Source organism: Malaclemys terrapin, chromosome 2 (genome assembly GCF_027887155.1).
Source record: "Malaclemys terrapin pileata isolate rMalTer1 chromosome 2, rMalTer1.hap1, whole genome shotgun sequence".
NCBI classification, from domain to species: domain Eukaryota; kingdom Metazoa; phylum Chordata; order Testudines; family Emydidae; genus Malaclemys; species Malaclemys terrapin.
In genome coordinates, this window is record NC_071506.1 from 162,252,881 (window position 1) to 162,272,135 (window position 19,255).

The window sequence follows — 19,255 nt, forward strand, 5'->3', positions numbered from 1 at the left end:
CTGCATGGAAAGAATTTGGCTGACCGATTTGGAGAAAACTTGTTCTGTTGATGTTCAAAAGGTATTGATTGAAAGTAGGAAAACTTCTGAGTATTGACACAGCAAAATGGAAACTTTTTTCTATTTGGTTGACACAAAGCAATCTTTCTCCAATGGAAATGATGACTGATAATCTTGATTACCCTTTTATCTTTGGAAAAACCTGAAGTTTTCAGTTAGTTCTCTGCATGTCCATTTGGCTGCTATTTTAGCTTATCCTTCAATTCAGAATTATCCTGTGTTTTCTTCTGAAAAATGAAAATATTTTTGAAATAAGTTAAAATTTTTCACCTGCGTGGCAGCTTTCTCCTTCATGGGATCTTAAGGTTGTTCGTACAGGGCTTATGAACCACTGAGCTCCAGTACCTTGCTGCATTTGTCCATGAAGACAACTTTCCTTATGGCAATTACATCAGCACGTTGGGTGAGCAAGTTACAAGCACTTATGGCAGGGCTGCCATGCACAATTTTCCACAAAGACAAGTTGATTCCCAGATTGCACCCTAAATTTTCCTAAGGTGCAGTTTGATTGTCATTTATATCAATCTATACGTTTATCACTGTTCTTTCCCAAAGCCACACTTTCAGTTGGATATTACAGAATCATTTAGGACATCCCTTAGGCTAATTGTTTTCTATTGCTGATAAGAGTGAGAGAGAAGGTGGAACCTACCTTCGTTTCTAATACTGTGGGACCAACATGGCTACAACAACTAAGGGTCAGGCAGTTTCAATCCAGAGAATTTCTAGATGGGTATTGGGTTATATAGAGTTACAAGATGGCCAGTTTACAGCTCTCTGGGAACATTAGGGCACATTTAAACAGGGCACAGGCAGCCTCCACAGCCTCATTTAGATATGTTTCTATAGTTAATATTTGTAGGGCTGCTACCAGGAGTGATGTATGTACCTTCACAAAACATTACTCTATTGTGGAAGTATCATGTGCACATTCTCAATTTGGCAGGGCTGTATTAAAATTCCTATTTAATTAGACTGAGTACCCTCCACCTTTAAAATTATACTGCTTGGGAGTCACCAGACATGGAACACTCCTAGAAAAGCATGCAAAGAAGAAAGGAAGTTACTTGTTCAGTAACTGGAGTGCTTTGAGGTGTGTTGTATTTGTGTTCCACAACACATTCTCCTTTTCCTAGCTTCTGCTGAGTTTAATACTTCGGACTGGGTAGTGGTAAAGGAACAGAGGGTCAGTTTGTTTTTCCACCCTGCTTTATATACTCAAAGCGGTGAAGGTCCTGAGGCTATGCAGGGAGTGGGGACACTGCAGGCTAAAGTATTATGATCTCCAGTGCATGGAGTGCTTGCTCACCAGGCATGGAACACACATAGATGACACATCTTGAAGAACTCCAGTTACTGAACCAGTAAATAACTTCCCTTTTTTGTGGAAATGTAGTGGCTACTCTCAGAATAGTCATTAAGGTCTGATTCACATCAGGGACTTGAATCAGTCTTCCACATCCCAAGCGAGTGCCATTGCCTTTTGGCTATTCTGGGGTGTGGGTTTTTTCATTAAAAGTTTTGTTCACATCAGAGCAGATATGTTAAAACCTCAAATTTTTTTGTGAAGTGGAATTCTTGTTTTCCGGACGGACCTATAGTGGAAAGAGATATATTACAGCCCTCTGGATCATGTGTGAAAGTGTTCAGAGATTTCATAGCCTCCGAAATAAAGGCCAAATTATGGCCTTCATCAGAGAAATATCTGGGCATTTCACAAACATTAATGGCTTATCCTTGGAACACACTTGTGAGATAGGGAAATATTCTCATTGTACAGATGGGAACCAAAAGATTAATGGCAAGAGTTTTTTGTTTGTTTTGTTGGTTTTTTTGGCCGGGGGGGGGGGAGGGGGGTTACGCTGCTAAGCATGGGTGCTTAAAATGGATTTAGGATCTTAACATTAAATGTGTACGTGTGTGTGTACATTTTTTATTATATCGAATATATATCAATAAAATAAAAATACACGCACACACATATACATATATGGAAAAGTCACTTAAGGCCAAGATTAAAAACTGTGAGTGTGTGTCAAAGTCAGGCCGGACGGTTGCAAAAGGGTCTTGGAAGGCCGATATGTTAGCCCTAGAATGTTTTTTCCTACAAGCTGAGAGGGGGTACCTCAGGTCAATTAGGGAATCCAGTTAAGGGCTGCCTGAGGCCTTTACAAAACTCTCCTCTAGGCAGAAAGAGTGCGGGAGAGAGACAAGCTACGGCTTTTCCGGGTTGAGAGGCTGTGCTCCTTCCTATAGGGGAACAGCCAAACCTGAGTGCCTGCTAGGCAGGGGCGGCTCTGTATTTTGCCGCCCCAAGCATGGCAGTCAGGCAGCCTTCTGTGGCACGCCTGCGGGCGGTCCACTGGTCACCTGGGTTCGGCGGCGTTTCTGTGGGTGATCTGCCAGTCCTGCGCCTTCAGTGTACCCACCACTGAATTCCTGCGGGACCGGCGGACCTCCGGCAGGCGTGCCGCCGCCCCCCACGGCTTGCCGCCCCAGGCACGCACTTGCTGCGCACTAGTGCCTGGAGCCGCCCCTGCTGCTAGGGGAAGGACTGACAGCTCAGGACAAGCAACAGGATGACACCGTGCCCCAGTGAGGAGGCAAGGAAAGGTATTCCCTTTTGCTTTGGGGTTTAAGAGACTGTTTCCTTTTTCTTTGATGAAGGATCACCCATTAGGTCAACCGTGGGGCCTACCCTGGAAACACTGCCAAAGGAGCACGGGGGGGAGGCAAACACTGTCCAGAGTGGGACTGATTTCCCCCAGACCCACCATCGCCAGAGAGGGAAGTGCTAAGTCTGGCGAAACGAAGGAGGTGCCTTGACACAGTATATATGTTTTTAATCTTGGCCTTAAGTGACTTTTCCAAGGTCACACAGGAAGTCCTAAACAGAGCTGGAAACTGAACCTATTTCTTAGAAGCATTTTAGTGCCTTAATAGCAAGACCACCTCTTCTCCCCATAGGGATAAGTGATCAGTTTTCAACAAGGAAGTGGTTAACAAGAGGATGCCCCAAGATGTATAACTGTACCTTCAGAGTTGGGAACTTTTATTCATCCTTTTCTCCCACAGCACTATAACTTGAACAGCACTAATCATATAAGCTGGTCTAAATTTTGATTCTGACTTTTAAGTTTAATTCAATCTCCAACAGAAATGAAGACCTCTGTATGGCAGAGTTACTCTTCCCTGTGATTGCTAGTTAAGCAGTTTCAAGATGAGCTACATAACTCTTAAACTTGTTTTTCCTTAAACTTGACTGGTACTTTTTTACTTTGATTGACAGGTTATTAACACTGGAATAAAAGTCTGGTCTCGCAACAGTGATGGTGAACAGTTCGGCTGTGCCTTCAGACTAGCACAAGAGGTAATTGCAAAGCACTATGCTTTCATATCATGGGATCTCTATTCATATTTCCCATAGTGCCTCCTGTATCCTCAATATGAATGTTGCATATTATGAAATGCAGCCTCCAAACTTAGCGTTTTAAACTGCATTAAACAAATGGATTGCTTTCTGATGTTACTGTTCATTCAGAGCTTTTCTTTAATTTGGTCTTTTGTCAGAAAGCAGTGTGGTGATGGCTGGTGTGGGATACAGCTGAGAATGCCAAACTCAGGACAGACTGATAAAAATAGGACAGACACACCCAAAACTGGTGGTTTATTCTAACATTAGTTTTACCAAACCAGTAACAGAATGAGCTTCTGTAGCACTACTCTGGTTAACAAGAAGCTAACAACACAGTCCCCATATCACTACCCAGACATCTGGGCTTTATGATGAGAGGTTACTGAAAACCTGATTCATCACATATGAAGTTCTTCCTATCCCAAAGGATTGGTCACTTCCCCAGGTCATTATATAGACTTAGACTTTACCCAGATATTATACTGAAGCCAATTCCTTTAGTCTAAAGGTTTTATTATTTTAACAAAAAAGAGAGAGAGTTGTTAAATAGTCAATGTAATCATATACATTACAAGTGATTATAGAGTTGTGGATCGGGTTCATAGCAGAGATGATAATTCTGCTGGCTTGCAAAAGTTGCTTTCTGGATCACGCCTGAAAGCTTCAGGGTCATTCAGTCCTCTGTTCAAAGCTTCCATAGAAAGTTACAGTTCAGAGGAATGCCACAGGAATGAAGATGATGCAGCTATTATATCACTGCAATTTATAGTTCACAGCACAGGTACATGGAAATTTACTAGCAGAAATGGAGTCCAGGGTCACATGCCATTACCACATCTCCTTACATGCTCTGCTGAATCATAGGGCATCAGTGGCTCCAGGCTATCTGAGGCATCCTCAAGAAGAACAGCAGGGCGAGTTGAGTCCCTTCAATGGCCTATTAACTCATGGATGGGCCATCAGCGCAGAGATAGCCAATGCTGATGCAAATTTGTCTGGGGGTGCCACCTAGGAACACAAAAGCACAAGTTTGAGATACAAATATATAGCAGATATTCATAACTTCAGATACAAAGATGATACATGCAAATAAACAGGATTATCAATTTAGCAAATCATAACTTTTCTAAAGATACTTTAGATGACTTATATAAGATTTATTGCAGTTGTATAATTAAATATGATAAATAGCTACCCATCTTTCATATAGCATCACAAGCAGAGATTGCATTTTGAAACTAATTGTATTTTTTACCACCAGGGAATATATACACTGTACCCATTCATTAATGCAAGGATTATAAATGTGTGCATAGAAGATGTTAAAGTGCTGTTAACTCAAGAGAATCCATTCTTAAGCAAATTTAGCAGTGAAACACACAAACGGGTCAAAGACTTGGGTAAGCTTTCTGTTTTTATTATGGCAAAATAGTGCATCTGTAAAACTTGCAAACTCCTTGCAATGAGCTATCCATTCAAATTAATGGAAAATCCAACTACTTTAATATATTAGTTTTAGCCATGACTTCTAGCCATCTATAGTGCAATAGTTAATATAGACATTCTAATGTGCTTGAGACAAGAGCCTTTCCAGAGGCTGTGGCTCCATCTGGCCCCAACTAGGAGCGTAGCTAGGGGGGGAGCAGGGGGAACAGCCACTCCCCCCACTGAGTATATTCACCAAAGGTGGTGCCTTGCTGTCACCGACTCTGGATGCTCCGGGGCTGGAGGGAGCACCCATGGGGAAAAAAGCCCAGCCCAGCTCCCCGGTCCCGGCCTTGAGCACCCACCCAGCGCACCTCCAGTCTGTCGCCTCCTCCCCTGCCCTGGCTCCCAGTGCTTGCCCTGCGAAACTGATTCGCGGCAAGCCTGGGAGGGGAGAAGGGGGAATGCGGCACACTGGGGAAGAGGTGGGGCCAGGGTGGGAATTTGGGGAGGGGTCCAATAGGGATATGGAGGGCACAGAGTCGGGGGCAGGGCAGGGATTTGGGAAGGGGTCCAATAGGGGCAGGGAAGGGGTCCAATAGGGGCAGGGAGGGGGCGGACTCAAGGCAGGGCAGGGTTGTTCTTCAGCGGCAGGTCCTTGACTCGCTCCGGGTCTTCAGGGGCACGTCGGTGGCAGGCCCTGCAGAGCTGCCAAAGACCCGGAGTGAGTGAAGGGCCCACTGCCAAAGACCTGGTAGGGAACCACCCGGTGAGTACAAGTCCCCTCTCCCCCCGCATCCAATCCCTTGTCCCGCCTCAGAATCCGCAACCCAACAACCCTGCTCTTTGTCCCCTAACCACCCACTCCTGAGACCCCCACCCTCCCCCAGGACCGCACCCTCTACCCAACCCTTCCTCCCAGCCCCCTTACCATGTTGCTCAGGGCAGTGTGTATGGATACTGCACGGCCTACTGGAGCTCTCAGCCCCACCCCCTTACCATGCCGCTCAAAGTGATAGGAGCTGCAGAGCGGTCCAGAGCGCTGGCGGCAGGGCACGCTGAGGCTCTGCAAGATGGGGGAGGTGGGGGAGCCTCCCCAGCCGGGAGCTCAGGAGGGCCAGATGTGGCCTGTGGGCCAGTGTAACGACAGAAAAACCTCCCTCTCCCAATTGCCCACCCCTTTAACAACCAGTTCTAAACTAGCTTCTAAATTTAATAACCAGTTCACGCAAACGGGCTCCAGCTCACCACTGGATACAGGTGCCTCCAAATAATTTTTGAGCGGTGTCATTTTCTTCTGGACAAGCTTCTTAACCCCCCCTCCATGCACTTGAGTGTCAAGTTTTCCTTGGTATTTGCAGTGGGGGGGCTGAAGGATGGGGAACAATGACCCCTCGGGTTTGTTTCAGCAACACTAATGGGGTGGGGGGGGGGCAGACAGAGTTGTAGGGGAGAGATCTTTATTGGGCACGCTGAGGCTGCAGAGTTTGTGGGAGGTGCCTGGCCCCCACTTGCGTCCCTGAGCCCCTGGTAACACAGCAAACTAGGTCCTTCGGAAACATGGCCCTCTTTGGCCTAGGTCAGGGGAGATGCTGCTGTCTTGGGTCTGGACTAGAACAGTTCAGGAGCGTTCTGCCATTTCAGGATGTGTATTATAGGAGCAGTCAGAGACCGTAACAAAGATTGGGACTCCCAGGATAGTCACATGGAAAGAGACTGAGCCTGCAATCTATGTGGGCAAGACAGGCCCAGGTTGGAAGGGGAAACAGGCACAGAGAGGGGAAGTGACTTGCCCAAGGCCACTTAATGGGTCAGTGGCAGAGCTCAGATCAGGCCCAGCTCTCCTGATTCCCAGTCCAGTGCCCTGTCTACTAGACCCATGCCACCTCCCACATATGTATTGGGTTTGATCCTTTCTTGTTCCACTCAGTCAGGTCACCTGTATGGAAAGGGGCCTATACGGTCTGAAAAAAACCTTCTGGTATTAGGAAGGTAGCTTCTGGAGGCTCCAGCTAGATGAGGGCCCATTGTGCTAGTAAGAGACAGTACCCTCACTCCAAACAGACCGAGGATGGAGTATTATCCCCATTTTACAGACAGGGAACTGAGGCCCAGGGAGATTAAGTGACTCATCCAAGGTCCCCCCAGGGAGTCTGTGGCAGAGGCAGGAACTGAACCTACATCTCCCAAGACCCAGTCTGTTGCCTTATCTAGAAGCCCATCCCCTAAGCTGCAGATACCCCTAAAGAATGGGAAATGCTCCAGAGCTCATGTCTGCACCCCACGCTTTCCAAGATGGCAGCTGAGTTTTCTCTAGCAGTAGCAGGATTGGCTGCTTTATATAATATATTTACAATGCCCGCCGCCCCAGAGATTGTACCCTGGACCTGTAGCCCCACAAGTACCAACCCCCTTGAGCCAAGGGAACTACCCCATTGGCTGTGAGCAAGTGGAACCAGCCACTAGGGGGCACCGCACTCTCACAGTCTACCCAATGGTTACACCCATAGATGAGTGAATCTGATTCCCCCCCCTCCCCCCACCCCTTTACTAAAAATACATCCAGGATCAGCCCCCTCCCCCATGCCGGCACAGAAGATGGCCTGGTCCCCACTGAATCCCTCTCACATATCATGCACTCCCCCTGCATATCTGGGTTGGTGGGGTGCTCCCCAGCACCCCTCGCCACAGGGTCTTTTATGTAGGCTCCATCGATAAAACCCAGACACCTAATCGGAGCTCTCAGGCATCTCTCTTGCCTTTCTGCACTAAGCCTTCAGCCACTTGGAATTGCTCACTGCCTTCCCGAATGGGTTTGTAGTTGATATTCTGCGCATGTCACTGGTAATACTTTGGTCTGATCCTTTGAAGACATTTTGCTGCAATAAATGGAACTTGGGAGGTTTTTTTTTTTTTAAAGTGTTGGTTTTTTGTTTTTTTTTAACTATTTATTTATTTGGACTGAATGGCGCACTGGAGAGAGGTGATGGATTGATAGTTCTGGTACCTAGTCACCTCTGATCCTGTAGAACAGGAGAGCAGCAGGGTGAGCCAGCCAGCCCCCCCATGATTCCCAAATGATGGGCTTCTGTAGATAAATCTCTGATAATTTTCATATGACTTTACATTGTGCCTCTTCACAGTAGTGGGTCTACCCATGTGTGACCTCTGTTTTCATGAAACCTTTGTATCAAAGCCTCATATAGAAACTTTGCATTGCCCTTGGTATAATGTTATAACCCCTAAGAATAGAATAAGATAGAAGAAAAACGTCTCTTTGCTAAGAATAGACTAAGATTTCCCCTCACCCCTTAATCAGTTGACCTGTTCAATGAATGAGGTGTGAATGAGGAAGGTGTGGAAGGCAGGCACCTCCAGACAGCTGCAACAGTTGTAGAGGGGATGGAAGCCAGACCCAAGGACAATAAAACTTGTCAAGTGGGCTAACGTACTTGTAAAACAATATCATTCTTATGTTTTTATTTTAAGTACGAAATAAATATGTATAACGAATTTAAAAGTATGTAATTAGTAATTTGATGTGTCAGGTGGCGTCTTTTTTTTTTGTGTTCACTCCCCTTGATATTAAAACCTGGCTACGCCACTGGCCCCAACCCTGGAAGCTTACTAGACTAAGGTTTGTAAACCCTGCAGGACCCAGAGAGCCTGGACTCTTGCATAGAACGTGACCTTCATGGAACCAGAAAAGTCACGGGTCTGGGATTCTCACAAAGCATAAATTCAGCAAGAACTTCTGACTAGCCACATTTCTTAACTCTGCCTATTTTTGTTCCTGCATATACTTTAGTTGAAGCTGTTCCTACCCCCGCAGATGTCTTTATTCATTGTATGTTTTAAGGGTGGCATTGGCCATCTCTAGACTAAATATACTAATATTTTATCTAAACAAGTAGGAAAAGATGCTCACTCTGAACTTTTTTTTTCTCTCCCCGTTATGTGAAAAACCCTTTTACAAACAGGGCACTGACTATACAGGAGAAACAGTAAAAAATGCCTCTAAGCGTAGTTCTGTCAAATGTACACAGTAAAGCAAAAGAATTTGTTAAACTCTTTCAGCTATAGTAGTCTCAAGTATTACTTGTAAAAATTCAGACAGAAGTTTGATTTTAGTTCTTTCATGCTAGGGTTCTATATAATATTGCATCCATACTCATCATACTGGTATCTGCATGCCTGATGCTGTCCCTTTAAGATAAAATGTAGAGACAAAAATATTCTTCCAAAACTCTAATCTAGTCTTTTGGCCAACATTCTGTGACTTCTGATTTATTTTTCAATACTTCATATGGAACCCGTAACCAGATTTGTAGAGAGAAATTTTTATTGTTCTAGAATTCAGGCATATATTGGTTTCTATGAGGATGGTTTTTTTGCGATAAGGCTGTTCTGTTTGCTGTACAACAATACACATTTTGCTGTTAGAACATTTTGGAATCACAAGTATTTTTAATACGTTTCCAAGTAAATTTACCTAATCTTTCTTTGCTAGCAATGGGGAGCATTGTCCTGAAGTATGAACCAGATCCCAGGTAAGTAGATACTTTACTAATATATATTTTTTTCACTTATCCCCACTCAGAAAATGTGTAAGAGAAATACATGTGAATATAGAAACAAAAGCACATAACTCATTACAATGGGTCTTTATCTTGAATTTCAGTGTCAGTTTAAAGCATTTGAGCATTTTTTGAAATGAAAATATTTGCTGTGAATTAATTTTCACTGTATTTGCTGATTAGAAAAATAGGCTTCCATTGGTTTAGTGGTTATGCCTAGCAACAGCCAAGTGGTACTTCACTCCATCATAGTCAGTATTGGAGCATGAAAATTATTCATAAATGTGGCATTAGCACTTCATACATTTTAAAAAAAAACTAATGTTGATTCTCCTTAAATTTGGTCAATAAATGTTGTTTTTTAAATCTTCTTTCAGCCATGGATGTTAGGGCCCCTATTTTTGTTTGGTCCTGAACTTGTCCTTCAGCATTGCAGTTGCAGCTTGGTGCTTCTAATTTACATGCCAAAGTGGAGGCCAAAATATTTAGGCAGTTAGAATTCTAAATGGGTGCAGTTGTGGTGGCCATTTTTGTAAACTCACATTTCTAAAAAGTCATGGCAGATTAGGGCTTGGCTACACTTTATACCGCAATAAAGCCTCCTAGAGTGCTCTACCTTACTCCCGGTCCAAACTGGCAAGGCACGTAGAGCGCTCTGAGTCCCTGGCTAGAGCGCTCCTGGTACTCCACCTCCACAAGAGGGATAACGGCTGTTGCGTATTGGCTGAGACGCCCCAGGGCCAGTGTAAACAGGAGGTTAAGTTACAGCGCTCTGATTGACCTCTGGAAACATCCCATAATCCCATTAAATCAAGGGGCCTCTCTTCTCTTTGTTGTGAAATTGGCTGAGGAATGCGGAAGTGTCTTTTCAGAGCTCTGTTTCAGACAGCGTCTGCTTATCTGCAATGGGGCAAAGCAAACGTTCACTAAGTGAGTGAGAGGTGGGGGGGATCAGGGAATCTGAACTTACAAGATAGCTTGCTGACATGCTGTCAACACTCCAAAAACCCACTCTCTCTCACCTCCCACATACAAACAACAAACTCCACCCCACCCCTCTCATTTGAAAAGCACATTGCAACCACTTGAACGCTGGGATAGCTGCCCATAATGCACCGCTCCCAATGCTGCAAATGTGGCCACGCCAGTGCGCTTGCAGCTGTCAGTGTGGACAGACTGGAGCGCTTTCCGTAGTGCGCTCTCCGAAGGCTGGTTTAATCCAAAGCTCTCTACAACTGCAAGTATAGCCAAGCCCTTAGAGGTTAAGCAGACTTTGCACTTCACCTTCGCTATTGTCCGAGCTCTGAATGTAAATACAAGGCTTGAAATATTTATTAACTCAAAGACTAAGCCAACTAGCCTCAAATAAGTAAAGAAAAATGTGAATGGAAGCCCACCAGTAAGGTCAAGAGCAATACCAGGCAGGGGAGACATATCCAACATATACTCTCTATTCCTCCTTATGGTCTTGGATTTTTTTTTTTTTTTGGCTCCTCCTTCCTCATTAACAACTCCAGTGCTTACCTCTGTTGCTGCTAATAGCTTTGCGGAGCACAGTTCTACAGTGAAATTAACATAGTTCTTTACCAGTTTCCCTGCTGCCTGCGGGGTTTGGAATAGAAAAAGTGAGAATGACTCTTGTCTTGTCTGTCTTTTACTTTGTAAAACGCAGAGCAGTAGCAGAGGCATTGGAGTTGTCAGTCAACTCACGAAGGTAACAGCTCACATGGAGAAAATTACCTTTGAAATTGTAAGGATCAGACAGTTTTATTTTAAAGGAAAGCTTAAATGATGCAGAAATGGATGGCTTAGTAGGAAAACTTTCTATTTGCCAATGGCAAGTTGGATGCGTATATTTTTTTTTTCAAACTTCTATACATCTGGTTTAATTTTGATCAATGGATTCTCTGTCTCTTCCATATATGAAAAGAATCCTGGGATTTAAAAATTCTTCCCTTCCTCGCTACTGTGTGAGGAAACGGAAAAGTATGTTGAAAAATTGGAAAGGGTGCAGAAAATAGCCACAAAAATTATTCAAGTGCCGAAGAAAATGCTTTATGGAGTTCAATCTGTTTAGGTTATCAAAAAGAAGATTAAGAGGTCACTTGACCGCAGTGCATAGGTGCCTTCGTGGGGAGAGAATACTGGGTACTCAGGGCTTTTAAATCTAGGGGAGAAAGATGTAACAAGAACCAGTTTTTGGAAGCTCAAGCCAGACAAATGAAAAAAAGCACACACACCCCTTTTTCTTAAAAAAAAAACAAAAAAAATCAAAAAACACCACAAAACAGTTTTTTTCCTTGGCAGTTTGTTCCAGTGGCTAGTAAAAGATTCTCCAACTCCATGTTTTCGGATCAAAAGTGGATGCCTTTCTGGAAGGCATGCTTTAGGCTCAGTACAGGGTAATTAGGTGAAATGTAATGGCCTGTGACAAATAGTGCCTTTTGGCCTTAGTCTGTTCTCCTATTTGATCAAACTCCATGAATCTATGAAATATTAATTTATATAGCTATTGCTCTGCCTGCCTGTATGTTCCTCTCACAATCTGTAATATTGACTTCCTTATCAGTGTTTAACCAGTGCTGGATTAGGTATTGCATTAAAAGTAAAATTGCTGTTAGAGATACATAATACGGTTGACTTGCTGTATTGAAATCATGTGTATAGTTATTAAATGAGAATTAATTTCTACAGAAATATTTTAAATATTAATTTACTCAATCTTTACCAAACACCTAATTTTTTAATAGCAAACCTGATACCCTTCAGTGCCCTATTGTTCTGTGTGGCTGGCATGGAAAGACCTCACTTCGTGCCTTTGTGCCCAAGAATGAGAGACTTCATTACCTGAGGATGATGGGAGTTGAAGTGTTTAAAGCAAAGAGAAGAGAGGAGAATTTTGAAAGTAAAACAGAGGAAGGAGATCAGGACAGCACAAAGCAAATGGAGGAAGAGATGGATATGGAACACAATGAATTAGCCACAAAAATGGAGGCAGAAGTGGATGAAGAACCTATTCACGAGCTTATGGAAAGCAGTGTTATAGAACCAGAGAATAAAATGGGAAATGTCCAGCCTTCCAGTGAAAATGCTGAAAATAGAGACATTGCTGACCTTAGTAGTGTGAAAGCTTGAGTTTTCACTGTCTGTCATTTTGGTGTTACTTTTATGAGATGTAATCTAGACTTTTGTCTTCAGTATGTAAATACACTTTTAAAACTGTTTGTTTCTTGGGGGAGGTTGAAATGTGGCATGAGGCATTCTTTTTACAGAAGTTCCTTCCTGTTTTATTTTTTAAATAAAAAAAAAAAAAAATCTTCCCCTAAGAGTCTTTCTTGTTCTTCCCATTTAACTCCATAGCATTGGTAATGTGGTATGTCTGTTGCCAGCGATGGACTATGCACCAGTATGTAGAGAGTGATTTTTCAAATATGAATTTTTTATTTAATCTGTAAATCCTGTCTGAGTTTGTCTTGATAGGATCATTTTTGAAAGAAGATCAATAGGCTTTCATGCAAAATGCATGAGGTTTTCAGGGAAACATAATTACAAAAGAAGTAATTTTCCTCTATAGTTAATGATGCTAAATAGTCTGTTGTAAAGTATAAAACATATTGGGCCGATGTACCAACTAGTACAGTTACCAGAAAAATTACTCTTGTTACCGAGTAAATTCAAAGTTATAAACAAGACACAACCCCCCAAATAGGAACTACAGAACATATATATTTGTACACTGCGTATGTGCAAAAGTCGTAGATGAAAAGGCAATTTCCCAAGTTTGAGAGCCAGTTAATGTCTGTGTAACATACAGTAGCAATATCCAGGAACACTGTTGGTCATTTGCCTGGCTGGGAAACTGCAGCCATCCCTTCCTGATGCCTATCATGCTTTTGTAATCCATGCCTCTGTCACTTCAAGACTAGACTGCTGCATTGCACTCTACCTGGGCACTATACCTTAAGTGTACCTGGAAACAAGCTACCACAGAAAGCAATCCTAGGTTAGCAGTGCTTCCTAGCAGGAGCACATGACACCAGTGTTCCAAAATCTGTGTTGGTTGCCCTACTAGGTAATTATGGGTGGAATTTAAAGTATTGGGTTTGATACACAAAGTGCTAAATGGCTCAGAGCCACTTTTACCAATTCAGCGATACCCCACAGCTACAACTAACTGGTCCGTAATCTCAACGACATTATCAGACTAACGGTCTCTATTTCAGTTTTGTATAATTTCATAAAGAAGAATGTCCGATCTTCTGACATTGTATTAAAGAAAATAAGTGAACAAAAAAACACTCTTGAGTACCTTTCCCAGACCTGAAGAGCAGCCCTGTATAGCTCGAAAGCTTGTCTGTCTCACCAACAGAAGTTGGTCCAATAAAAGGCATTACCTCACCCACTTTTTTCTTTTTTAAAGTCTCATGTAGTAACAAACTTTTCTCTTAAGAATTTATGAAAAAAGGTTAAGAAAACTATTCAAACTCGTATTTCATTTGTTAAAGATGAGTCCATTTTGGAAATGAAAAGCCTGCTAAATATATTTTAAATGAAAGTTAGGATTCTTTCCTCTATTGTTTGATCAAATCAACTTGAAATTGGCTATGCTACTTCTGGGCAGCTTTGTAAACTGGAAAATGACTTAGCAGAGCTTTCCCTTGAAAGCTGTTTGTATGGCAACAACTTCCAAATAAATTCCTAACTCCTCTCTAATTCTCTATTTTAGGGTGACTTGGATTTCATGCTGTTTTAATATTGGCATCCAGACAGTTCATATTTGCTTGTCTGCATTTGAGAATTAAGCATTTGATTTGAGTGGATGGCAGGGGTGAAATATTTGTTGTATATTTGAACCTTAAGGTCTCATGTACAAGTCCTGCAATGTCTTCTCCCCGTAATATAGTAACTCTTATCCAATCAATACTGTTGATCAAAGTTAGAACATAGTGTAGAAATTCACCCACTCAAATTCTCATTTGTCTGTATGGATTTTTATTTTAATGATGCCTGCCATTATGTTGCTATCTAATGAAAAGTCACCCATGAGCAGGTTGCCTGAGCTGGTAGGATTGACTGACTTTGTCAACAAGTTCACATCGGCATTAGTATATTTAAATACTTCAAATTGGTAATTTTTTTCCCGTTTACATCAATAAAGGGTTGTTTTTGTTTTTTTGTGTGTGGTTCTAAAGATAATGTAAACCAAAGAATACTCTTTATAACTACCATTGTTTGGCACTTGGTGCTAATGCAAAATTCATTCTAAATTTTTTTATACGGGCAGCAAGGGGAAGAGGAAGGGGCCAAACTGCTCCAGTGAGCAAAGCAGAGGGTGTGGAGGTCCAGCCCACAAAGGAGGGAAAAGGCATATGTGCTTGTGCACTCAGTCTATGCTGGCTACTGCAACAGTCCCAGATGGTGGAGGAGAGTGTGGCAAACAGCTGAGTCCAGGAGTGAGGAGTGGAGGCAGATGGTAGGCAAGGGTGGTGGAGGGGACAGTGGTGTTGGTTGGGGGGGCAGATGGATCGGGGGAGGGCTCTGCGATGTAACCCCTCCTTCCCGCAGCAACAGTAATTACCACCGCCACAAGAGCAAAGGTGGAAAACAGTTACTCAGTTCTGCAGTAGTCGGTCCAGACTTCAGTGATAAGGGGCTAAAATTATTATTTCATTCTCCAGGAAATTTGTCAATCAAGGATTATTATTAATAAACTGTGATGCTGCTTCTGACTCTTGCTTCACCCCACACATGCAGTTACAGAGATGATGTTCTTGTCCTGACTCAACTTAATTCTTGCAAAGAATGGATAATTCACACAATGTCTGGCCCAGAGCAGTGGGTGAATCAGCCTGGGAAGACAGGATTATCTCCTTTCCATACATGCCATCTATTTATTTTCCCACTTGCTGTTTTCTATAAGATTTTTGTGGGGGAGAGAGTGGAATAATCATGTTCCATCAATACTGGTGGTATTGCATCTCTTAATTTACCATTGGTTGAGTTGCTAAAATAGCAACTCTTACTGGTCTGTATAAAAACAACAAGGAGTCTGGTGGCACCTTAAAGACTAACAGATTTATTTGGGCATAAGCTTTCGTGAGTAAAAACCTCACTTCTTCAGATGCATAGAGTGAAAGTTACAGATGCAGGCATTATATACAGACACATGGAGAGCAGGGAGTTACTTCACAAGTGGAGAACCAGTGTTGACCGGGCCAATTCAATCAGGGTGGATGTAGTCCACTCCCAATAATAGATGAGGAGGTGTCAATTCCAGGAGAGGAAAAGCTGCTTCTGTAGTGAGCCAGCCACTCCCAGTCCCTATTCAAGCCCAGATTAATGGTGTTGAATTTGCAAATGAATTTTAGTTCTGCTGTTTCTCTTTGAAGTCTGTTTCTGAAGTTTTTTTGTTCAATGATAGTGACTTTTAAATCTGTAATAGAATGACCAGGGAGATTGAAGTGTTCACTTACTGGCTTATGTATGTTACCATTCCTGATGTCCGATTTGTGTCCATTTATTCTTTTGCGGAGGGACTGTCCCGTTTGGCCAATGTACATGGCAGAGGGGCATTGCTGGCACATGATGGCATATATGACATTAGAGGATGTGCAGGTGAATGAGCCCCTGATGGTGTGGCTGATGTGGTTGGGTCCTCTGATGCTGTTGCCAGAGTAGATATGGGGACAGAGTAGGCAACGAGGTTTGCTACAGGGGTTGGTCCTGGGTTGGTGTTTCTGTGGTGTGGTGTGTAGTTGCTGGTGAGTATTTGCTTCAGGTTGGGGGGTTGTCTGTAAGCGAGGACCGGCCTGCCTCCCAAGGTCTGTGAGAGTGAGGGATCATTTTCCAGGATAGGTTGTAGATCGTGGATAATGCGCTGGAGAGGTTTTAGCTGGGGGCTGTATGTGATGGCCAGTGGTGTTCTGTTATTGTCCTTGTTGGGCCTGTCCTGCAGTAAGTGATTTCTGGGTACCCGTCTTGCTCTGTCCATCTGTTTCCTCACTTCCCCAGGTGGGTATTGTAGTTTTACGAATGCATGATAAAGATCTTGTAGGTGTTTGTCTCTGTCTGAGGGGTTGGAGCAAATTCGGTTGTATCTTAGGGCTTGGCTGTAGACAATGGATCATGTGATGTGTCTTGGATGGAAGCTGGAGGCATGTAGGTACGTATAGCGGTCAGTAGGTTTCCGGTATAGGGTGGTGTTTATGTGACCATCAATTATTTGTACTGTAGTGTCCAGGAAGTGGATCTCTTGTGTGGACTGGTCCAGGCTGAAGTTGATGGTGGGGTGGAAATTGTTGAAGTCCAGGTGGAATTCTTCAAGGGCCTCCTTTCCGTGGGTCCATATGATGAAGATGTCATCAATATAGCGCAAGTAGAGGAGGGGCATTAGGGGACGAGAGCTGAGGAAGCGTTGTTCTAAGTCAGCCATAAAAATGTTGGCATACTGTGGGGCCATGCGAGTACCCATAGCAGTGCCACTGACTTGAAGGTATAAGTTGTCCCCAAATCTGAAGTGGTTGTGGGTGAGGACAAAGTCACAAAGCTCAGCCACCAGGCTTGCTGTGGCCTCATCAGGGATACTGTTCCTGACAGCTTGTAGTCCATCCTCATGTGGAATATTGGTATAAAGTGCTTCTACATCCATGGTGGCCAGGATGGTGTTTTCAGGAAGAACATCAATGCATTGTAGTTTCCTTAGGAAGTCGGTGGTGTCTCGAAGATAGCTGGGAGTGCTGGTAGCATAGGGTCTGAGGAGAGAGTCCAAATAGCCAGATAATCCTGCTGTCAGAGTGCCAATGCCTGAGATGATGGGGCGTCCAGGGTTTCCGGGTTTATGGATCTTGGGTAGCAGATAGAATACCCCTGGTCGGGGTTCTGCGGGTGTGTCCATGTAGATTTGTTCCCGTACTGTAGCTGGGAGTTTCTTGAGCAGATGGTGTAGTTTCTTTTGGTATTCCTCAGTGGGATCAGAGGATAGTGGCCTGTAGAATGTGGTCTTGGAGAGTTGCCTGGCAGCCTCCTGTTCATAATCTGACCTGTTCATTATGACTACAGCACCTCCTTTGATCTGTATAGAAATACTTGTTCAAAATGGCATCTCCATTATGCTCCAAACATTTTCCAGGCTTGGAATCTTTTATATTTTTCCTGAAATGTATTCTGCAATAACATGTTACATAGCCTAATGTTCAAATGGCTGAGACATGTTTGTCAACTTTTTGTATTGAGCACCGGCTTCATGTATCCCTGAAGTTACACACTGCAGAAAAGGAGACGAAAGAGAGCGTCAGCGAGACTAAGCAATTATAATACTGTTAGAAATGTTTCCAAAGCCTTAATGGATGAACTACAATGGATGAAAAGTCCTTTTAGACTTGTGGAGAATTCCTGCAATTAATCAGTGTTCAGTAAACACAAAAGAAATGTAAATGTGTGATAGGTGGTAGCAGAAGTTTGCTTGTTTTGCAGGAAGACTGTCTATGGACAATATTTCACACTTGGGGATCTTTTACTCCAGAACTAGGTGACTTGACTCATCTAGCTCCCACTTGAAAGTGCAAATATCAATTCCTATAAGCTTTGTACTGTGGCTGACTTGCCAGGAGATCTAGGAGTGTGATCTGTGGTTCAAGAGGAACCTCATGCTTTAATTCTTTAACTTGAGATATAATTGTGTCTTCTATCTGAAGAGGTTGAAAGAAAGATTGAAGGGTTGGGGGGAGAATACCATAAGGAGAAAGAACGAGGCGTCTGGTGGCACCTTAAAGACTAACAGATTTATTTGGGCATAAGCTTTCATGGGTTAAAGACCATGCATCTGAAGAAGTGGTTTTTTACCCACAAAAGCTTACGCCCAAATAAATCTGTTAGTCTTTAAGGTGCCACTGGACTCCTCGTTGTTTTTGTGGATACAGACTAACACGGCTACCCGTGTTCTCTGATAAGGAGAAAGGCTTGTGGTGAAGGAACCAAGGAGACGTTCTAGTAATCTGACCCACGTGCACTGTTTACCCACAAAAACAACGAGGAGTACTTGTGGCACCTTAGAGACTAACAAATTTATTTGGGCATAAGCTTTTGTGGGCTACAGCCCACTTCATCAGATGCATGGAGTGGAAAATACAGTAGGCAAGTATATACAGTACATGAAAAGATGGGAGTTGCTTTACCAAGTGGGGGGTCAGTGCTAACGAGACAATTCAGTTAAAGGGGAAAGTGTGCTATTCTCAGCAGTAGAATAACAAGGGAGGAAAAATCACTTTTGGTAGTGGTAATGAGGCCAATGTAATCAGGGTGGCCCATTTCAAACAGTTGACAAGAAGGTGTGAGTAACGGTAGCAGGAAATTAGTATGGGGAAGTAAATTTTTGTAGTGACCCATCCACTCCCAGTCTTTATTCAGGCCTAATTTGATGGTGTCCAGTCTGCAAATTAATTCCAGTTCTGCAGTTTCTCGGTGTAGTGGGGTTTTTTTTGTTTTTTGTTTTTGTTTGTTTTTTTTTAAGCATTGCCACTTTTAAGTCTGTTATTGAGTGTCCAGGGAGATTGAAGTGTTCTCCAACTGGTTTTTGAATGTTATAATTCTTGATATCTGATTTGTGTCCATTTATTCTTTTGTGAAGAGACTGTCCGGTTTGGCCAATGTACATGGCAGAGGGGCATTGCTGGCACATGATGGCATATATCACATTTGTAGATGTGCAGGTGAAACAGAATGACAGAGCCAGAAGGGTACCCAGAAGTCACCTACTACAGGACAGGCCCAACAAAGAAAG

General features: G+C 43.2%; 1 protein-coding gene across 2 annotated transcripts in view; it reads left to right on the forward strand.

The window, feature by feature from the left end:
* The window catches only part of NSUN2 (NOP2/Sun RNA methyltransferase 2), a 57,718-nt gene extending 44,909 nt beyond the window's left edge, over positions 1-12,809 (forward strand). For both annotated transcript variants that reach the window (XM_054018160.1, XM_054018161.1), the window contains exons 16-19: positions 3,350-3,430; positions 4,737-4,875; positions 9,411-9,450; positions 12,228-12,809. In XM_054018160.1, the coding sequence (XP_053874135.1) occupies positions 3,350-3,430; positions 4,737-4,875; positions 9,411-9,450; positions 12,228-12,612 (645 nt within the window). In that variant the 3' untranslated portion in view covers positions 12,613-12,809. The remainder of the gene's footprint in view (positions 1-3,349; positions 3,431-4,736; positions 4,876-9,410; positions 9,451-12,227) is intronic.
* Positions 12,810-19,255: the final 6,446 nt, after the last annotated feature.